At 35.6% G+C, this 18,478-nt stretch overlaps 1 protein-coding gene across 3 annotated transcripts in view; it reads right to left on the bottom strand.

The window, feature by feature from the left end:
• Positions 1 to 6,175: 6,175 nt before the first annotated feature.
• LOC123935830 (lysine-specific demethylase 6A-like) overlaps positions 6,176 to 18,478 on the bottom strand; it is a 183,114-nt gene continuing 170,811 nt past the window's right edge. For all 3 annotated transcript variants that reach the window (XM_045996635.1, XM_045996636.1, XM_045996637.1), the window contains 3 exons: positions 14,823 to 14,949; positions 12,243 to 12,413; positions 6,176 to 11,151 (listed from right to left, as the gene is read on the bottom strand). In XM_045996635.1, the coding sequence (XP_045852591.1) occupies positions 11,125 to 11,151; positions 12,243 to 12,413; positions 14,823 to 14,949 (325 nt within the window). In that variant the 3' untranslated portion in view covers positions 6,176 to 11,124. The remainder of the gene's footprint in view (positions 11,152 to 12,242; positions 12,414 to 14,822; positions 14,950 to 18,478) is intronic.

The following is an 18,478-nucleotide window of genomic DNA, read 5'->3' as shown; positions in this document are numbered from 1 at the left end:
GGATATACAAATTGGCGAAACATTTCTGGAGAAAAAGTTGGCAATAATATATGAATTTAGTAGCAAGTCCACTGTTAAAATTTTATGCAGAACAGAAACCTTCAACAATTAAGAAAATATAGCAATATATATAGTGTATACACAATACACTATTATTTGTATATCTGTATATTATTTGTATATTATTTGTGTATCTGTAAAATGCTAAATAGTCCTTAAATGTTCATGTACAATACACTTTTTTTTTAAAGATTTTTTTATTTATTTGACAGAGAGAGAGAGCACACAAGCAGGGGATGTGGCAGGCAAAGGTAGAGCAAGAAGCAGGCTCCCAGCTGAGTAGGGACCCCATCAGGACTTGATCCCAGGACTCTGGGATTATGAGCTGAGCTGAAGACAGACATTTAACTAATTGAGCCACCAGATGCCCCTACAATAGAGTTATTAAAGAAATATGGCACTTGCACACCATGTACTGCGCAGTTTAAAAAAAAAGTTAAGCCACCCCAACTTAGTTATTATAAGGAAATTGGGGTGATTTCCAGTAGATATTGCTAAATGAAGAAGGCAGGTTATATGTTACATGTAATAAGGGTATAAAAGAAAATACACATGCATCTGTTCATCTGTGGAAATATAGGAAGAATAAACCAAAAATCTAATGGGATCAGTTAACTTCAGGGATTAGCTGAGAAAGGAGAAAGACAAAACTTCAAGACAAAGCAGTAGGGATGACAAGAGAATGATGTTACTTATCTAGTAATGATTCTTAGAAGTATACATGTTTCACATATATGCCTTCCCAAAACAAAGTTCAGATACACCATAACTTTTGGAACCCAAAATAGAATATAAACAGTAAAAAATGTAATATAAATAACATGATTAGAATGAATGGGGGGAAAATATTATTTCAGTAAATTGTAAAACAGTTTGGACACTTGAAGCTCAAAACAAACATAACTATAGTGTTGTATTTTGCCTCTAACAATTTTACAGTTAACTATGTATATAGTAGGCATACTAAAACTGAAAACATAAAAAAATGTAAAGAGAGGGCGCCTGGATGGCTCAGTGGTTTAAGCCTCTGCCTTCGGCTCAGGTCATGATCTCAGGGTTCTGGGATCGAGCCCCGCATCGGGTTCTCTGCTCAGTGGGAGTCTGTTTCTCCCTCTCTCTCTGCCTACTTGTGATCTCTCTCTCTCTGTGTCAAATAAATAAATAAAATATTTTAAAAAATAAAAAAAAAATGTAAAGAGAAATGGCTGATTGGCATGGGGAGAGAGGTTAGGAAGGAAACTAGATCAAACAGCAACATCTTGTGGTGCCAGAAAATAAAAAATGCTAAGCAAAAAAAAAAAAAAAAAAAAAAAGAGGGGGGGAAGGTAGGAAGAAAATAAAGTAGGTTGTGTGTAAAAGGAGATGAGAGAATGAGGAGGGAGGAGAGGCTTAAAAACCACGAGAAAACAGGTTCTAAGTTTTTCAGATTGGCTTAGTACCAATATTACATATCTTAGTACCAAGATTACATATGTTAAAATAGATCCCACATTTAACAAGATAAATGGTAGGTAGGTCAAAGTTTACCCAACCCAAAACAGTATCTCTATTGAACAGAATATTGTTTTTAGATTTTTTCAATTAAGTGAGGTATCATTTGATTTTAAGAGATTTCTCTTAGATCTTTTTTTCCCAAAGATTTTATTTATTTCAGCGAGAGAGAAAAAGTATGCAAGCAAGGGATGGGAAGTAAGGAAGAAGCAGGCTCCCCACTGAGCTGGGTGCCTGATGCAGGTCTGGATCCCAGGGCCCTGAGATCATGACCTGAGCTGAAGACCAGATGCTTAACAACTGAGCCATCCAGGCACTTATTTATTTACTGTTTTGAAGATTTATTTATGAGACAGAGAGTGAGCCCATGTGGAGCAGGTGATGGGTAGAGGGAGAGGGAATCTTAAGCATTAGATTGCACTGAGTTTGATTGAGCCTGATAAAGGGCTCAATCCCAGGACCACAAGATCATGACCTGGGCTGAAATCAAGATTCAGACCTTAACCAACTGACCCAGCCAGGCATTCACCCACCTTTTCAAGATTTGAAAGAGAGTAGGGTTATGCTGGGGCCAGAGTCGGGGACCAGAAGAGCCATGGAACTGTACAGAATCTGTCTAGGGGCACCTGGGTGGCTCGGTGGGTTAAAGCCTCTGCCTTCGGCTCAGGTCATGATCTCAGGGTCCTGGGATCAAGCCCTACATCGGGCTCTCTGCTCAGTGGAGAGCCTGCTTCCCCCTCCCCCTCTGTCTGCCTCTCTGCCTACTTGTGATCTCTGTCTCTATCAAATAAATAAAATCTTAAAAAAAAAAAAGTGGAAAGGACAGGGGCACCAGGGTGGCTCAGTAATTAAGTGTCTGTCTGCCTTCGGCTCAGGTCATGATTCCAGGGTGCTAGAATCGAGACCACATTGGGCTCCTTTCTCAGTCCTTTCCAGCAACCCGTTTGTGTTCCCTCTCTCACTGTCTCATAAATAAATAAAATCTTTAAAGAAAAAGGGATAAAGGGAAGTAAAATTTCCATACTTCAAGGGGAAAACAGGGGTAAGTTTCAAATGTTTTAACACGTAAAGCAATTCCTAACTAGTCAAAAGAACATACTCAAAACACTGTACGTAGATTACTACAGACTTTCAAAATATTTTCAAGTTAAGTCAGAGGGAAAGAAAACATTAATATGAGAAGTAATGGAAGAAAAACTGAAAACACAATAAAAACAGCAGTGTGAAGCCCTAAAATACCAAAATTATCTTTTTTTTTTTAAAAAAGATTTTATTCATTTATTTGACAGAGAGAGAATCACAAGCACAGAGAGGCAGGCAGAGAGAGAGAGGAGGAAGCAGGATCCCTACGGAGCAGAGAGCCCAATGCGGGGCTCGATCCCAGGACCCTGAGATCATGACCTGAGCCAAAGACCGAGGCTTAATCCACTGAGCCACCCAGGCGCCCCCCCAAATTATCTTAAATGTTAAGTCTTCAAAGACTGGCAAAGTGTCTTAAAAGACAACTAACTACATGCTGCTTAAATAAATTTATCACGAATTTAATTTGAAAGTAAAATAAACAAAACCCAACAATATAAAACAAAAATTTTTAAGAGAGAGGTGCTGTACCTAATAAAGGATACTTCAGATCAAAGAAAATTGTTAAAAACAGAGAGAGATGATATATAATGATAAAGATCAAACCACCAAGAAAACATGATCCCAAATATTTAACAGAACAAGTAAAAGAGACTGAAAATAAACAAAAAGGAATACAACTGAAAAGAGAAATACACATATCCCAAATCTGAAGTTCGGTATTTTACTTATTTAGATTCGTGTTTATGTCAGAGAGCAAGCGAGCGCAGGTGCACAAGGAGGAGAAACATGAGTCAGAGAGAGAAGCAGGCTCCCCATTCAGCAGGGAGCCCAATACAGGGTTACATCCCAGGATGCTCCTTGTGACATGAGCCAGGTACCTTGAATACTCAGGCACCCAGAAGTTGGGCATTTTAGAAAGTTTGACACAGCAACTGCTGAACTACTATATAGAAAATCAGGATGGATACAAAAAATCTGGACCCAATTTATAATTAACCAACCAACCAAATGAACTAATTAAAATACACAGGACACTTCTAGTGAAAGCAGAATATACAATTTTTTCACCACCGCAAATCATTCAGCAAAGACTTCACCTTGAGACATAATGTAAAAATCAACTTAAAAGAAACTGAAATACAATACACTGGAAACAAATTAGAAATCATTAACATAAGAAAATAACCATGAAAGTATCCAAATACTTGGAAATAAATGCAATATTCAATATTAAATTCAATATTTAAAAAATTTTTTTTAAGAAAGTGTAAAGGCAGGGGAAGCAGCAGAGAGAGAGAGGAGAAGCAGGAAGCCCAGGACCCTGGGATCATTACCTGAATGGAAGGCAGATGCTTCACCAACTGAGCAACCCAAATGTACCAAGAAAGGATTGGTATTTTTCTGTTGTTTGGGTAGATACCTAGTAGTGAGACTGCTAGATCATATGGTTGTTATTTAGATGGGCAATGAGCTTTTTTTTTTTAATATTTTATTTATTTATTTGACAGAGAGAGATCACAAGTAGGCAGAGAGGCAGGCAGAGAGAGAGAGAGAGAGGGAAGCAGGCTCCCCGCCGAGCAGAGAGCCCGATGCGGGGCTCGATCCCAGGACCCTGAGATCATGACCTGAGCTGAAGGCAGTGGCTTAACCCACTGAGCCACCCAGGCACCCGGCAATGAGCTTTTTAAAAAATTTTTATTTTTTTAAAATTTTCTGTGATCCAGAATTCATTGTTTATGCACCACACACAGTGCTTCATGCAATACATGTTCTCCATATTTTATTTGAGAGAGAGCGCAAGAGAGCACGAGTAGGGTCGGGGCAGAGGGAGAAGCAGACCCCCCACTGAGCTTAACTGAGACACCCAGGTGCCCAAATTCTAAATATTTTTTAAGAAAAGTGTAAAAGGCCACAGGGAATTTCACATAAAACAGACAAACAAAAAAAAAATGGAACCTACCAAATATGAAATACAACAAAGCTAAAACACTGAAGAAAAATTTATTGTACTAAATATGTATAGTAATTCTTTTCATCCCTATTGCTCAATGAGATCCCTAGCTGCTTTATTTAAATTTGGGGTCAGTGATTAATCAGTTTTATGTACTACCCAGTGCTCATTACCTCATTTGCCCTTACTACCCATCAGTTACTCCACCCTCTCCCCCTCCTACCTCCCCTCCAGCAATACTCAGTTTTCCCCCCTATGATTAAGGGTCTCTTACAGGTTTCTGTCTTCCTCTGATCGTCTTGTTTTATATTCCCCTGTCTTCCACTAGATCCTGATTGGTTTCTTAAATTTCACAAGGAGATAAACTTCCTTCCTCTGGCTTATTTCACTTACCTCTAGTTCCATTCACATTGTTGCAAATGGCATTATTTTTTTAATGGCTAAGTAATATTCCAATGTGTGTGTGTGTGTGTGTGTTTCTGTGTGTGTGTGTGTGTGTAACCAATCCTCATCTGCTTATCTGTCAATGGACATCTGGGCTCTTTCCATAGTTTGGCTTAAGGGGACATTGTTGCTATAAACACTGGGGTAGATGCCCTTTTGGATCACTACATTATCTTTTGGGTAAATACTTAATAGTGCAATTGCTGGGTCAGAGGGTAGCTCTATTTTCAACCTTTTGAGGAACCACCATACTGTTTTCCAGAGTCACTACACCAGTTTGCATTCCCAGCCAACAGTGTGAGAGGGTTCCTTTCTCTGCCTCCTTACCAGTACCCGTTATTTCGTGACCTGTTAATTTTAGCAATTCTGACTGATGTGAGGTGGTATATTATTGTGGTTTTGACCTGAGTTTCCCTAATGCCAAGAGATGTTGAGCATTTTTTTCATGTCTGTTAGTCATTTGCAAATCTTTGGAGAAATTACTGTTCATGTCCTCTGCCCATTTTTTTTTTTTTAAGATTTTATTTATTTGACAGAGAGAGAGATCACAAGTAGGCAGAGAGGTAGGCAGAGAAAGGAGGAAGCAGGCTCCCTGCGGAGCAGAGAGCCCGATGTGGGGCTCGATCCCAGGACCCTGAGATCATGACCTGAGCCGAAGGCAGTGGCTAATCCACTGAGCCACCCAGGCGCCCTCCTCTGCCCATTTCTTGACTGGATTATTTGTTCTTTGGGCGTTGAGTTTGATGAATTCCTCATAGATTTTTGGATACTAGCCCTTTAAATGATAAGACATTTGCAAATATTTAAGAGAAGACTTCTAGGGGCACCTGGGTGGCTCAGTGGATTAAGCCGCTGCCTTCGGCTCAGGTCATGATCTCGGGGTCCTGGGATCGAGCCCCGCATCGGGCTCTCTGCTTGGCAGGGAGCCTGCTTCCTCCTCTCTCTGCCTGCCTCTCTGCCTACGTGTGGTCTCTGTCTGTCAAATAAACAAATAAAAAAAAAAAAATCTTAAGAAAAAAAAAAAGAGAAGACTTCTAAAAGTAAATTCCCACATTTACAAACAAACCCACCAACTAAAATAAATGCGAAGTATGGCATAAGAAAAGAATGGTAACAAAAGAGATTAACAAAATGGAAAAACCAAAGAAATCAACAGAACAAAATTCTGGTTCTCAAAACAACCTAGAAAATATTGTTGATAAACCTCTAGCAAGACCAAATATGGACAAAAACATAAAACAGCAATTAGAATTAAGACAGTTTATCATTACAGGTTGTGGATCAAATATAGGATTATGAAAGACTGAAAAATCTTTACTACTTGGAGAAAAAAAGAAACAAAAACAAAACAAAAAACCCAAAACTGGAGCAATTCCTCAAAATTTAAAGGAATGTAAAATGGTAGTCACTCTGGGGGGGAAATATATATATTTTAAACTAACTGTGCAACTACCATATATCCAGCAATTGTCCTCTTAGGCATTTACCCCACAAAAATAAAAGGTGTCCATTCAAAAATAAAAGGTGTCCATTCAAACACCTGTAGATGAATATGATACCTTTATTTAGCATAGCTCAAACACATGTTCTTCACTGGGTGAATGGCTAAACTGTGTTATTCATACCTTGAATGGTACTCAGCAACAAAATCAGAAAGCTGATACATGCCAACAACCTGGACACATCTCCAGGGATTACATTACAAAGAAGCCTTTAGCAAAAACTAACATGCTTTGTGGTTTCTTTTAGAATATTCTTGAAATGGCTAATTAGAAAAATGGAGAATATAACAATGTTGCCAGAGTCAAAGGGAGGAAAAGGCAGGTTAAGTGTAGTGGATTTGAATATTAAAAGGGAACATGAGGGATCCAAATGGTGAAAGCAATATATATTTTTTGAACTCTTATTTGACAAAGAGAGAGAGAGAGAGATCACAAGTAGACAGAGAGGCAGGCAGAGAGAGGAGGAAGCAGGCTCCCCGCTGAGCAGAGAGCCAGATGCGGGGCTCGATCCCAGGACCCTGGGATCATGACCCAAGCTGAGGGTAAGAGGTCTGAGCTCACCTCCGAGCGCCTAAGCCACCCAGGGGCCCTGAAAGCAATATTCTGTATATTGACTGTATTAACATACATACCTTGAAATAGCATATTATACTATAGTTCTGCAGGATGTTCCCTCTGGGGCAAAGAGACTAACCTACATACAAGAACTTTGTTACTACTTTCTTACCATTGCAAGTGAATGCCCAATTATGTGAAAATTAAAATGTAATTAAGAAACAAAATACATATTATGCCTTTACAGGCTTCCAAATTCAGAGAGAACAACGAAAAGATTCCTCAAACACAAAACGTTTTTTAAGCACTTTCAATTCCAAATTTTCTAAAGTAGGATGGAGTAAACACTCCATTTAGAGTAATATAGCCAGAATTTAAATCTTTATCTTTCCAGCCCTTAATACCTTACCTGTAAAATAAAACAAGTGCCTACCCAAAGGATCACTGAAGGTTTAAATAGGCACATTTGAAAAATCCTTTGAATGATGCTCTGTACAAATGCATGATAGTATAATTAAATCATACTAAAAGCAAAATATTATCTGGGTTGTTTCAAATACTGAAGCAGAACAGTCTGTATACTCTTGGTCAATGCTATACAAATATTGCTTAAATATGGTAACCTGGGGTTACCTGGCTGGCTTAGTTGAAAGAACATGTGACTCGATCTCAGGGTCATGAATTCAAGCACCGTGTTGGGTGCAGATTACTAAAACAAAACCAAAACAACAACAAAAAAACCCTAAATCAAATCAAAGTTGTTAGTCTGTCTGGCATTTACCAAAGAAGATAATCTCGTATCTAGGGCTTTTCTGGACACAACCGATCCCTTTCAAATTCATAATCTTAGTCTTACCATGACTATCAGTCTTTATTCCCATTTCTTCATTAAAGCTGCTAAGACTAGTATCACTTGCTATGCTAACATCTTTTTGGTTTATTCTCTTTTCACGACTTAGACATAGTTTTTTCAAAAGCTCTGATGTGACAAATGTTATCTCTTTTCTCTTCTTGTTTTCTTTGCTCTATCTCATTTGCTTGTTATGTAATTTTGTTCCAAAGAATTCTTGGTCCTTCTCTTTTGCTGGATTTTAACTTCCAGTCTACTTAGAGGTATGACTGACAATCATGTAAAGTCCTAATTCTCAATTTACTTCTTCAGACAAGTAAAGACAAAAAAATCCTGGCCTTCAGAAGCCAGGATTTGGGTAAATATAGCAAACTGAATTGCATATCCATTGCACAAAATTTATGATTTTCGTAAGTTATATGCCATGAAGAAGAGTTCCTATTTAAATTGCAACAAACAGAAAAGAATATGACCAAGTGCATTCTTTCTGGATTAATAGCTGCTATTTTATGTAATGTGTGTACTATAATACTATAGTCTTTTTCTAAATAATGTGTGTGCTATGATACAAATTTAATTGAAAGGCACCTGAATAGACATCTTAGTGAGTCTCACACCTCTAGGAGTAAAAGAACAAAAAGAGAGAATCTATTTCTTTAATGGCCTCCAAATCCAAATTGCAAAGGATGTTAAATTGATGAAAATACATAACAGAGGACTTCATTATCTAGATATACTTCTAAGTGATTCTGATATATTTGATTTTTCACTTCCTGTCCTATTTAATGACTGTAACCTTTTTTTTTTTTTAAAGATTTTATTTATTTATTTGAGAGAGAGACAGTGAGAAAGAGCATGAGAGAGGATAAGGTCAGAGGGAGAAGCAGACTCCCCATGGAGCAGGGAGCCTGATGTGGGACTCGATCCCAGGACTCTGGGATCATGACCTGAGCTCTAGGCAGTTGTCTAACCAACTGAGCCACCCAGGCACCCATGACTGTAACCTTCTTAGAAGTACAACTCTTAACATATAATCCAAATATATTAAGAAACAGAACTAAGTCATATTTATGTCCAAGTCAATTCAATAAATTCAATTTACATTAATCATGACAATCATTTCAAAAAGAGATGAGACAGTAAGATGCTTTATAAGTAATACAAAACAAAAGTGGTTAAGAAAAACTCATATATACTATTAGTACTTTATAATTTTTGTTTCCTGGTGGTTGGTTTGGGAGAGGAAAAAGTATGTCTTGACTTTTATTATCAATGACTTCTGGATAAGAGCTTTTACAAAAGAATCACAAAAATAACAGTAATTATAAAATAACTGAGTAGGATGAAGTACTTTTTTCTTCCTTAATTAAAACAGAATTGCAATTATTTTCCTTTGAAATTATACCACGATGATTGCTACTAAGATTTTAACTCTTGAAAAATTATTACCTAATTTAATAAAGTATCTATAAGTTTCTTCTTTAAACTACTTCTAGGAAGCCAGAATACTTGAGTATTATTTGAAAAGAGATACTTGATACATATAATCCATCAAGGCAGTTCACCAGGTAAGATTAAAAATTCTCTTAGATACTTGTGCAACTTCATTTATAGAACTCCACCAAAGATCCCTAGAAAACTTTTAGAACACTGTGATAAAATGAGAATACATGCCAAATGCTTCAGAAAAAATAGAGGTAGAAACAAGTTGTTACTATAAAATGAGACAATATGGTTATTTGTTCATATGAAACAAAAGCCTTCACAGAACTTCTTGAAATTGACTAGTGATACAGAACTTGAGTATCTCCCCTCTTTCCTTCCTCAGCTATATTCAACAAACGGAAAGTATGGAATTTCAAAGTTATCTAATTTTTAAAAATAAGTCATTTAATGTATTTGTTCTCTGAAGCAGAAGCCATCATCAGTCTGAATCTCTTTTCTGTAGTAAAAAAGTGATAAATAAAATTTATCAAACTTTATGATGTTTCCCTTAAAATCTCAAATTCACTATTTGTTTTCTAATATACATTTTGCCTGCAATATTGGCTATCACTGCAATAAGTAACTTAATAAAACAGGCTGAAAGACATTTACTTTAAAAATAAGCATACTTTTGTAAGCCACTACTTTACAGTAGGCAGCTCAAAAATGATTATAGATGTGAAAATTTTAAAATGTTTTATCTTTATAGAATTATATATTTTTATTTCTATGTTATACACATGTGTGAATATATATGTATATATAAAATACATACAATCAGATTTGAAAATGAACAAAAGCTAGGTCTTTACAGGAAGTCTTTTTTAAAACTCAAATTGTGGAAAACCCTTTAAACATTAAACAATTTTAATAAAAGTTTCTGTACAATACTACAGAGTTTTATTTACACATAGAAAATGTAAATGGAGTAGTGTTTAAAATTACAGAACTCCTTAATATTTAATGGCAGGTAAATCTCAGGTAAAATTAACAACATTCCATCACAAATATTTTCAAGCAATAAATATGTATTCATAAATAGTGTAAATCTGTCAGGGTTAGAAACAAAAATCACAAATCTGAAGTTTATTCCTTACACTATGTGCAATCCATTATCTTTGTGTCTTGGCTATTAGGCTAGGAGTTTTTCTTAACATGTATTTTGGAAATCAGAAGTGTAATCACTGTGGCCTCAAACAACAGACAGAAATATAAAATGATTAAAAAACAAACAAACAAACAAACAAAACCCCAGAAAGCTTTCTCATCTAATTTTTTACATAAAATAAAGTTGATTAAAGATTTGAATTCATTAAACATTTTAACAAGTGACTGGCCAGCTGTAACAGTAATTTTTCCTCACAAAAATTCTGAAAGGGAAAACTATAGAGGAAAACTAATTTAGCTGTCCAGAAATATAGAAATATAGAAAAAGGTTATCTTCAAGTCAGTAGTCTGACATTGCCACATACTGTCAGATATCATAAAACATGCCATTATGATTAGTTACAGCTGGATCAACTTTGTGAGAGTCCTGGAGTAGAGGCAGTGTTCTCCTACATCCAGTTGGTTGACACTTTGTTCTTGGAAGGTTGCATAGACACAGATTTTAGTCAGCAGTCTTATTAACAGGTACAAAACCAGTGGAGCAAGACCTTTCCTGATGAGCAAAAAAGGTGTCATTTAATATTCACGGTCTAACATCAAGAGGATGTTGACAATGAAGGAGCCTAAAATTAAAAATAAGATATGTTAACTGTTTTTGCATATTAATCCTTAATACGGTTTTTAGCTCAGGACTATCAACATACAGCCTATTGATGACATGAGTTAGAAAGCAACACCAAATCCCCACAAAGTTCAACAGCCTGCTAAATAGTATGCTCAGGGTTCTGAATCATTACCCCATTTTTCTGTAGTTCAAAATTTAGTAAAACAAAACAAAACAAAACAAAACAAAACAAAACAAAACACACAATGGAACATTCAGACCTATTTTTTTAGACTGCTGAAAGAGTAGTGTGGAAAGTAATTTGAAAAGTCAATTAAAATTTGAGTAGTGAGTGATTGGCTGATGAACAATTCTCTGGTAGAGTACATATTTCACATATTTGTCATAATTTTTTTCTTTATTGAGCAATTCTGAGAACAATTTAATTAAAAATATCTGAATCTAGATTTTAAAGTTTTGAAGAAAAGGCATGGAAAAATGCCAACAGTTCATGACTAAATGTTTCCATTCTCACTGCCACTCAAAGCCAGAAATAAATGGTAACTCAACATGTCCTTGAAATCATAAAAATGGCATTTAAAATAGTATGAATTTAGTTTTCCACACCTTATATATCATATCATTAAGCCAAGAAACATAAATATTCCCAAGAGTTTAGCACTTAAGATAAGCAACAGGTTTTCAACAAATGCAGTGAGGTCTGAAAACATGAGTACATTTAAAAAAATACCGATTTCCTTATAGAGCATCCATACAGAATTAAGTAACCCATCTTTTATCAGTGAAATAAAATAACATAAAGACTATCACAGTATTATAAAAGAAAACAAAGATTTTCAAATGCAATTGTTGTGATTATTATTTAGGCCATTCTGACTAAAAAGAAAAAATAGTAATGTGTATCAACTGCACGTGGATAAAGGCCTTTAAGTATGAGGAAAACACAGAAATATTTTCCTATTATGCAGTATCTACTGAGCCAAGAGAAAATTTAAATATCTTATTAATTTATATTTATCAGATACCAAAAACAAACACTGCTGCTTCAAAAACCCAGCAACTATGTACTCACAGACTGAATTCACTTACTAATGTAAACTGGTCATAGACTTGTATCAGGTCCTCAATTTTGTACTGTTCTAGCACCACAAAATTATCCAGAGTTCCACTTGTTTTTCGTGCACAGTCTTGGCAATGTACTATGTAAGTCTTTTGAGAATTGCTTTCATTAGTGACAAAAAGAAGATCAAAAACCTCCACCTATTTTAATAGAACAGAAAAAAAAGCACTGAATGGAGAGTTGCATTGATTGCACCACTATGATGTGACTATGGAGTTCTACTTTACATGAAATTATGGAGAGTAATTTTTGTAAATGGAAGTATGTAAAAAAAAAAAAACAACACACCCTCATAGTTGGATGTTTGATATACCAGGTTTATTTGTACCGCAAAAACGAGAGCCATATTATAGATTTAGAGACCGATCCAAGGGAATCAAATATTGATTAAAACTTCTGAAGTTTAATACTCAGTTTGATAAAGGTCACCTTATTTTTATTTTACCCAAAATATCAGTATAAGTAATCAGGTAAAAGTGATGATTCTTTTTATTTCTCTATGATAGTATCCATAGTGTTGTGTTTATTTTTTTCAAAATTATTATTTTTTATTATTATGTTCAAATAGCATACAGTACATCATTAGTTTTTGATGTAGTGTTTAACAGTTCATTAGTTGTTCTGTGTTTAGATCCTTCTCTCCTTTCACAGATTGGCTCCATAAAAGTGGTGACTATGTTTTATTTAAATTTGGACCTTGAGAGCATGTATCATAAATATTTAATGAAAGCTAATAATAAAAGGAAAAACAAAATCATTGAAATATACATATTCAGGGGTGCCTTGGGTGGCTCAGTCCTTTAGCCTGGGTAGTGATCCTGGAGTCCCAGGACTGAGTGCCCTGTCGGGCTTCCTGCTCAGTAGGGAGTCTGCTTTTCCCTCTGACCTCTCCTCTATTATGCTCCCTCTCTCTCACTCCTCAAATAAATGAATAAATAAAATCCTTAAAAAAAAAAAAAAAGAGATATATATATATTCAGACTTTTTTTTTTTTTCCCTCAAGTAGGCCGCACGCCAAGCAGCAAGCCCAATGTGGGGCTTCAACTCAGGACCCTGAGATCATGACCTGACTTGAGAGCAACAGTTATGTGGTTAACTGACTAAGTCAATCAAGTAACCCCATTAGCTCGTTATTTCTAGCTGACAGATCAGTAACAAGAAGTGATCACTTGTAAAGCTTATATATAAAATTGTATATATATATATACACATATATGTGTGTGTATATATATATGTATATACACACACATATATATATATGTAAGGCAGCATATTCCTGGGTATTATGCTGGAAGATAGTAAGAACCTGTTTAATATAGAAACTATAATGATTTGTAAAGCTCCAGCAGAATAGGGGATAACAGCTGCAATATTTTTGTTTTCAAATACTGTGAAGATTATATATTTAACTGAAGTACAACACCTAACCAGAAAGAATCTTGTAGATCTTATAATAACATATCTTGATGAGATTACATAATATTAAAATAGCCAAGGAATATAGTTAGTTTACCCCGGTATCACACAATTTCAAGATTTAGTTCGGATTTTCAATTTCCTATCCAAGTGGGTCCTCTAACTATTGCTTGATTTTAGTAACAAAAACTCACTGACTAAAATCATATTAGAACAGGACTGTTAAAATGTCAGTTTCTGAGGTATTTTATTACTATCCATAAATAACATAATTTACGAAACTTAAAAATTTGGGATTCCTGAACTTGTCATCATTCCCCATGTGATCAACTACTGGGATGACATAAACACTTTTAAACTCCTTTCTTTTTATATAAAATGAAAGACTAGCTTAATTAAACCCTTGTTAAACCCTCGAGACCATTCCAGTGTTCTTCAAATTGACACCTTTGCTTTCTAGCTGGATTCTAATAAAACACACATCTTCACTTAGTGCCTTGCTTGAAACCTCTATGGCTTCAACGACATTAAAGTAAAGATCAAATTCCTTAAACCCATTTCCTCTTACAGACCTTAGGAGTCAAATTTTAAAACAGTCTATAAGTTCTAAACCAGTAAAAGCAATTATTTTCTTCATTGTTTCTGTAACAGTCCATACATGTCCATCTTCATATTCATTGCTTTCATGAATTTTATTCATGAAATTTTATTTACATTCTGTCTCCAAGCAGAAGTAAGCTCCTCCCCAGGAAGTACCAATCTTTTATTTCTGTACTTTATGGAAGCCTCCATCACAGGAAAAAAAACCAACAACTATATTAATAAATGGCATTATGACTGATATGCCTGGATCTACACAGAAACAGGTAAGTTTGCTGGCATTTACATACTTATTGTAGATTATTGCTAGTTTAAAATCCAAAATAATTGTCAACTGGTAAGGAAATACTACATGAATGCCTCTGCAGGCATTACTTCTGAATTAAGTTAAATATTATACTGTCAGATGAAAATTTAATACAACTGTCAATCAAAAAAAGGCATTATATTAAAGTACAGGTTAATCTGTAATTTGAAAGACACTCCCAAACTAGAGATTCTACAATAAAACAACTGTCAGCAAGAGTAGTTACCTCACAAATGCTACAATAATGTGCCGGTTCATCATTTGTCCGCCCATGCCATATAACTTCTTTTCCTGCTGTAATAAGAGCTTCTCTCAGTGTCTGACATTGCTTTAGAATTTTTAGAAGACAGTACCTATTGTGGAGAAAATTATTTATGACATTTGAATACTGAATATTTGTAGTATATAAGATATACCATCTGTGTATAACTGAGTATCTTGGTTCTACAGTTTATTGATGTGGTATATTTCTTTGTCACTTTTTCACATATGACATGCCTTAACACATGGTAATACTAATGCACAAAGAGTATCTGAATAGAAAAATACAATGACCTTAATCTACAAAACACTCATCTCTTGTTCAAATATATGATCTTAATTTTTGCTCTGATTTGGATAAACAGAAGAGAACTTTTCAAAGAAGTAAATTTATTATAGAGTCAAGTTCTTCATCTCTGAAATCAGTCTGAATTCCATGCTGGAACTTCACCAAGGCAGGAAACTGTAGGTTTAGACATTAAAGAACATAAAATCAGCTTAAACTATAGTACGAAAGGATAAAAATAATATTATTGGTTCAAACTTTTTATACCCTTAAAAAATTTATTTTAAAAGAAAGAGAGTATATGTGCATTTGGGGGTGGGAGGGAGGGCAAAGAGGGAATTCCAAGCAGACTCCAAGGTGAGCATGGATACAGACATTATCCTGGGTTATCTGGCTGTGTTCAATTAAAAGAAGGGTCCTTAGAAGTAGAAAAAGTAGGCAGAAGAGTTAATGTTAGAAAGATATAATGTGAGAAAGACATGACCAGCCACTGTTAAGCTTTTAAGATGTTAGGGGGCATATAAAGCCAAGAAATATGGACATTCTCAGGAAGAAACCTTTAAAAAAAAAAAAAAAAAGGCAAGGAAACATATATTCTTCTAGTGTCTCTACAAAGGAACAGAGCTTCCCAATTCCTTTATTTTAGCTCTGTGAGGCCTCTTTCAGATGAAATTTGTAGTACTTTGTTAAAGCAGCAATTGTAAACTTAACAGAATATATAAAAGGCTTAGAAATTAGGTACTCAGGGGCACCTGGGTGGCTCAGTAGGCTCAGTAGGTAGCTGAAGGCCTCTGCCTTCAGCTCAGGTCATGATTTCAGAGTCTTCGATCGAGTCCTGCACTGGGCTCTCTGCTAGGTGTAAAACCTGCTCCCCCACCTCTCTGCCTACTTGCGATATCTATTAAACAGAATCTTAAAAAAAAAAATTACTCAATAAATAATGTATGTATCATTTGATACATTATACTAAATTCTTAAATTTAGTTAAGATAACGTACTATTGCTAAACTGAACTTTAGTTTCTAAGTTTGAAAATTCTTTTGGCATGACTACCAAATCAAACATAATGGATAGATGAGGCTCAAGAAAATGTAAAAAGTCTTATTGATATGCAGAGAATACAGGTTCAAGTAATACATTTCAAGTATCTTAAAAGACCAATCACAAAATACATAGAGTGAAGATATCTTTTAACTTCCAATAAATTATTTAAAACTAAAACCAAAAGGAAGGTAACTTCATTTTGGAAAATACATTTAAAAAGTAAGAATAAACACCTCCTAACTATACAATTTAACTTTATTTTAAGCTTTAAGGTGCACATATAATAACATCTAATGACACACTTACGAAAACACTTAAAAGTCAGAGAATTATAGTTGTATAATTATACACTCAATTTAAACAATTCCAATCTTGAATAGTGAGAAATCACAATATTATATATCTATTGGTGTGATACCAATGTGAAAGCACATTATTTATATTTATATTTCTTTTAAAAAAAATGGGGAGGAGTCAAGATGGCAGAGGAGTAGCAGGCTGAGATGACATCACGTCGAAGGAGTTCAGTTTGTTATCAAACCATTCCGAACATCTACAAATCCAACAGGAGATGGAAAAGCAGCAATTCTAAAAACAGAAAATCGACCACTTTCTGAAAGGTAGGGCTGGCAGAGAAGTGAAGCAACAGTAAGACAGACTGTGGGGACTAGGGGCTGGCTATCAGCAAGCTGTGGAGCAACAGAGGACAAAATCAGAACTTTTAAATGTCTGCACCACTGAGGGACATCACTCCAGAGGCTAAGCAGTGGTGGAGCTCTCATGGGGACAGCAAGGTCTCAGGTCCTGCAGGGTCACAGAAGGATCGGGGGTGTCTGAATGTAGCACAGCTCCCAGGTATTAGAGCAGGGAAGCCAGCTACAGAGATTGAGCCAAGGAGTGAGCTCTCAGCTTGTGGTTACCTTAAACTGTGATCTGTGGCACAGTGAAGCAAATGCTCTTTGAGCGGGGACCCCACAAAGGGCAGATCTGGGAAGAATCCCCTGGAAGAGCAGAACAGCAGGAATCTTCTGGGTTTTTAGATCCAAATGGGGCTATGTGCCAGAGACAGAAACGCTCAGTCACAGGCCTGGTGAGCTCACAGCACGGGAGACCAGGGAGATGGGGGTTTGAGTGCTTTTCTCTCCTCAGAGCACTGAGGAGCGGGACCTGAGCTCTCAGCTCCTCTGGGCCAGAGACTGGGAGGCCACCATTTTCATTCCGGTCCTCCAGAGCTCTACAGAAGGCGCTCAGGGAACAAAGCTCCCTAGCGTTCCTGAGAATTACTAAGCCCAGCCCCTGGCAAGGGCAGTGAAATTCCGCCTAGGGCAAAGACACTTGAGAATCACTGGGAACAGGACCCTCCCCCAGAAGATCACTGAGAATATCCGGCAAAGACCAAGCTCGCTGATCAAGGAGAACAGAGGAATTCTGGAGGAGGGGAAAGCAAAGCATGGAATTCATGGTTTTCTCCTCATGATTCTTTAGTCTTGCAAAGTTAATTAGATTTTTAAAATTTTATATTTTTCTTATTTTAATTTTTTAAACTTTTCCTCTTTTAACATTTTTTAAGTAGTTTAACTTAACACTTTTCTTAAAAATAAATCTTCATCACTATCTTTTTTAAAAAGCAAGTTCAGACTTAAAACAGTAAGAAATTAAGTAGCTGGTAGGTAGAATACCATCTGCCATTATTATATCACCAATCCAAATATAAATTAAATGGGGAATAAATATAATACAATTAACTTAGACAAAATTTATATGAAATTGTCCTAAATTCTATAAAGCTTGTATGGTATTGAAATGACATTATTTATAGTTATTATTAGCCCACTGAGTGTCTATATATATGTTTAAGAGAATGCTGCCCCAGACTGCTAATAGGGGAGAATATAATTCTACATATACTTAAAAACAAACAAAAATCTGACTTTCAAAATTTATCTAGCCCAAAAAGTTGGAGTAAGGGACTATATAACCTATATTATTTCTTCTGTGAAGTATTTCTTGAATATTCTCTTAAAAGAGACTTCCTCTCTGCTTCCCCACTGTTCCTTGTTAATATTTCCATTAAAGGAAAGGTCACATATTTTAATGGTTTGTTTCCAATTAAGTGTTAAGTGATATGATCTGTAAGAATGGATCATATCTTGTAAGCACCTTGCAAAAGTGCCCAATCATCAAGCTGGTTCACAGTAAACATGAATTAAAGAATAAAAAAAAAAAATCTCTAAACATCATCAAAAAGTGGAGTGCATAAGTCACAAGGCAAATTTTGATTTTCTTTTTGA

The sequence above is a fragment of the Meles meles genome, chromosome Y (genome assembly GCF_922984935.1).
Source record: "Meles meles chromosome Y, mMelMel3.1 paternal haplotype, whole genome shotgun sequence".
NCBI lineage: Eukaryota > Metazoa > Chordata > Mammalia > Carnivora > Mustelidae > Meles > Meles meles.
The sequence above is the reverse complement of the archived record's forward strand: the minus strand, read 5'-3'. Positions and strand labels throughout refer to the sequence as shown.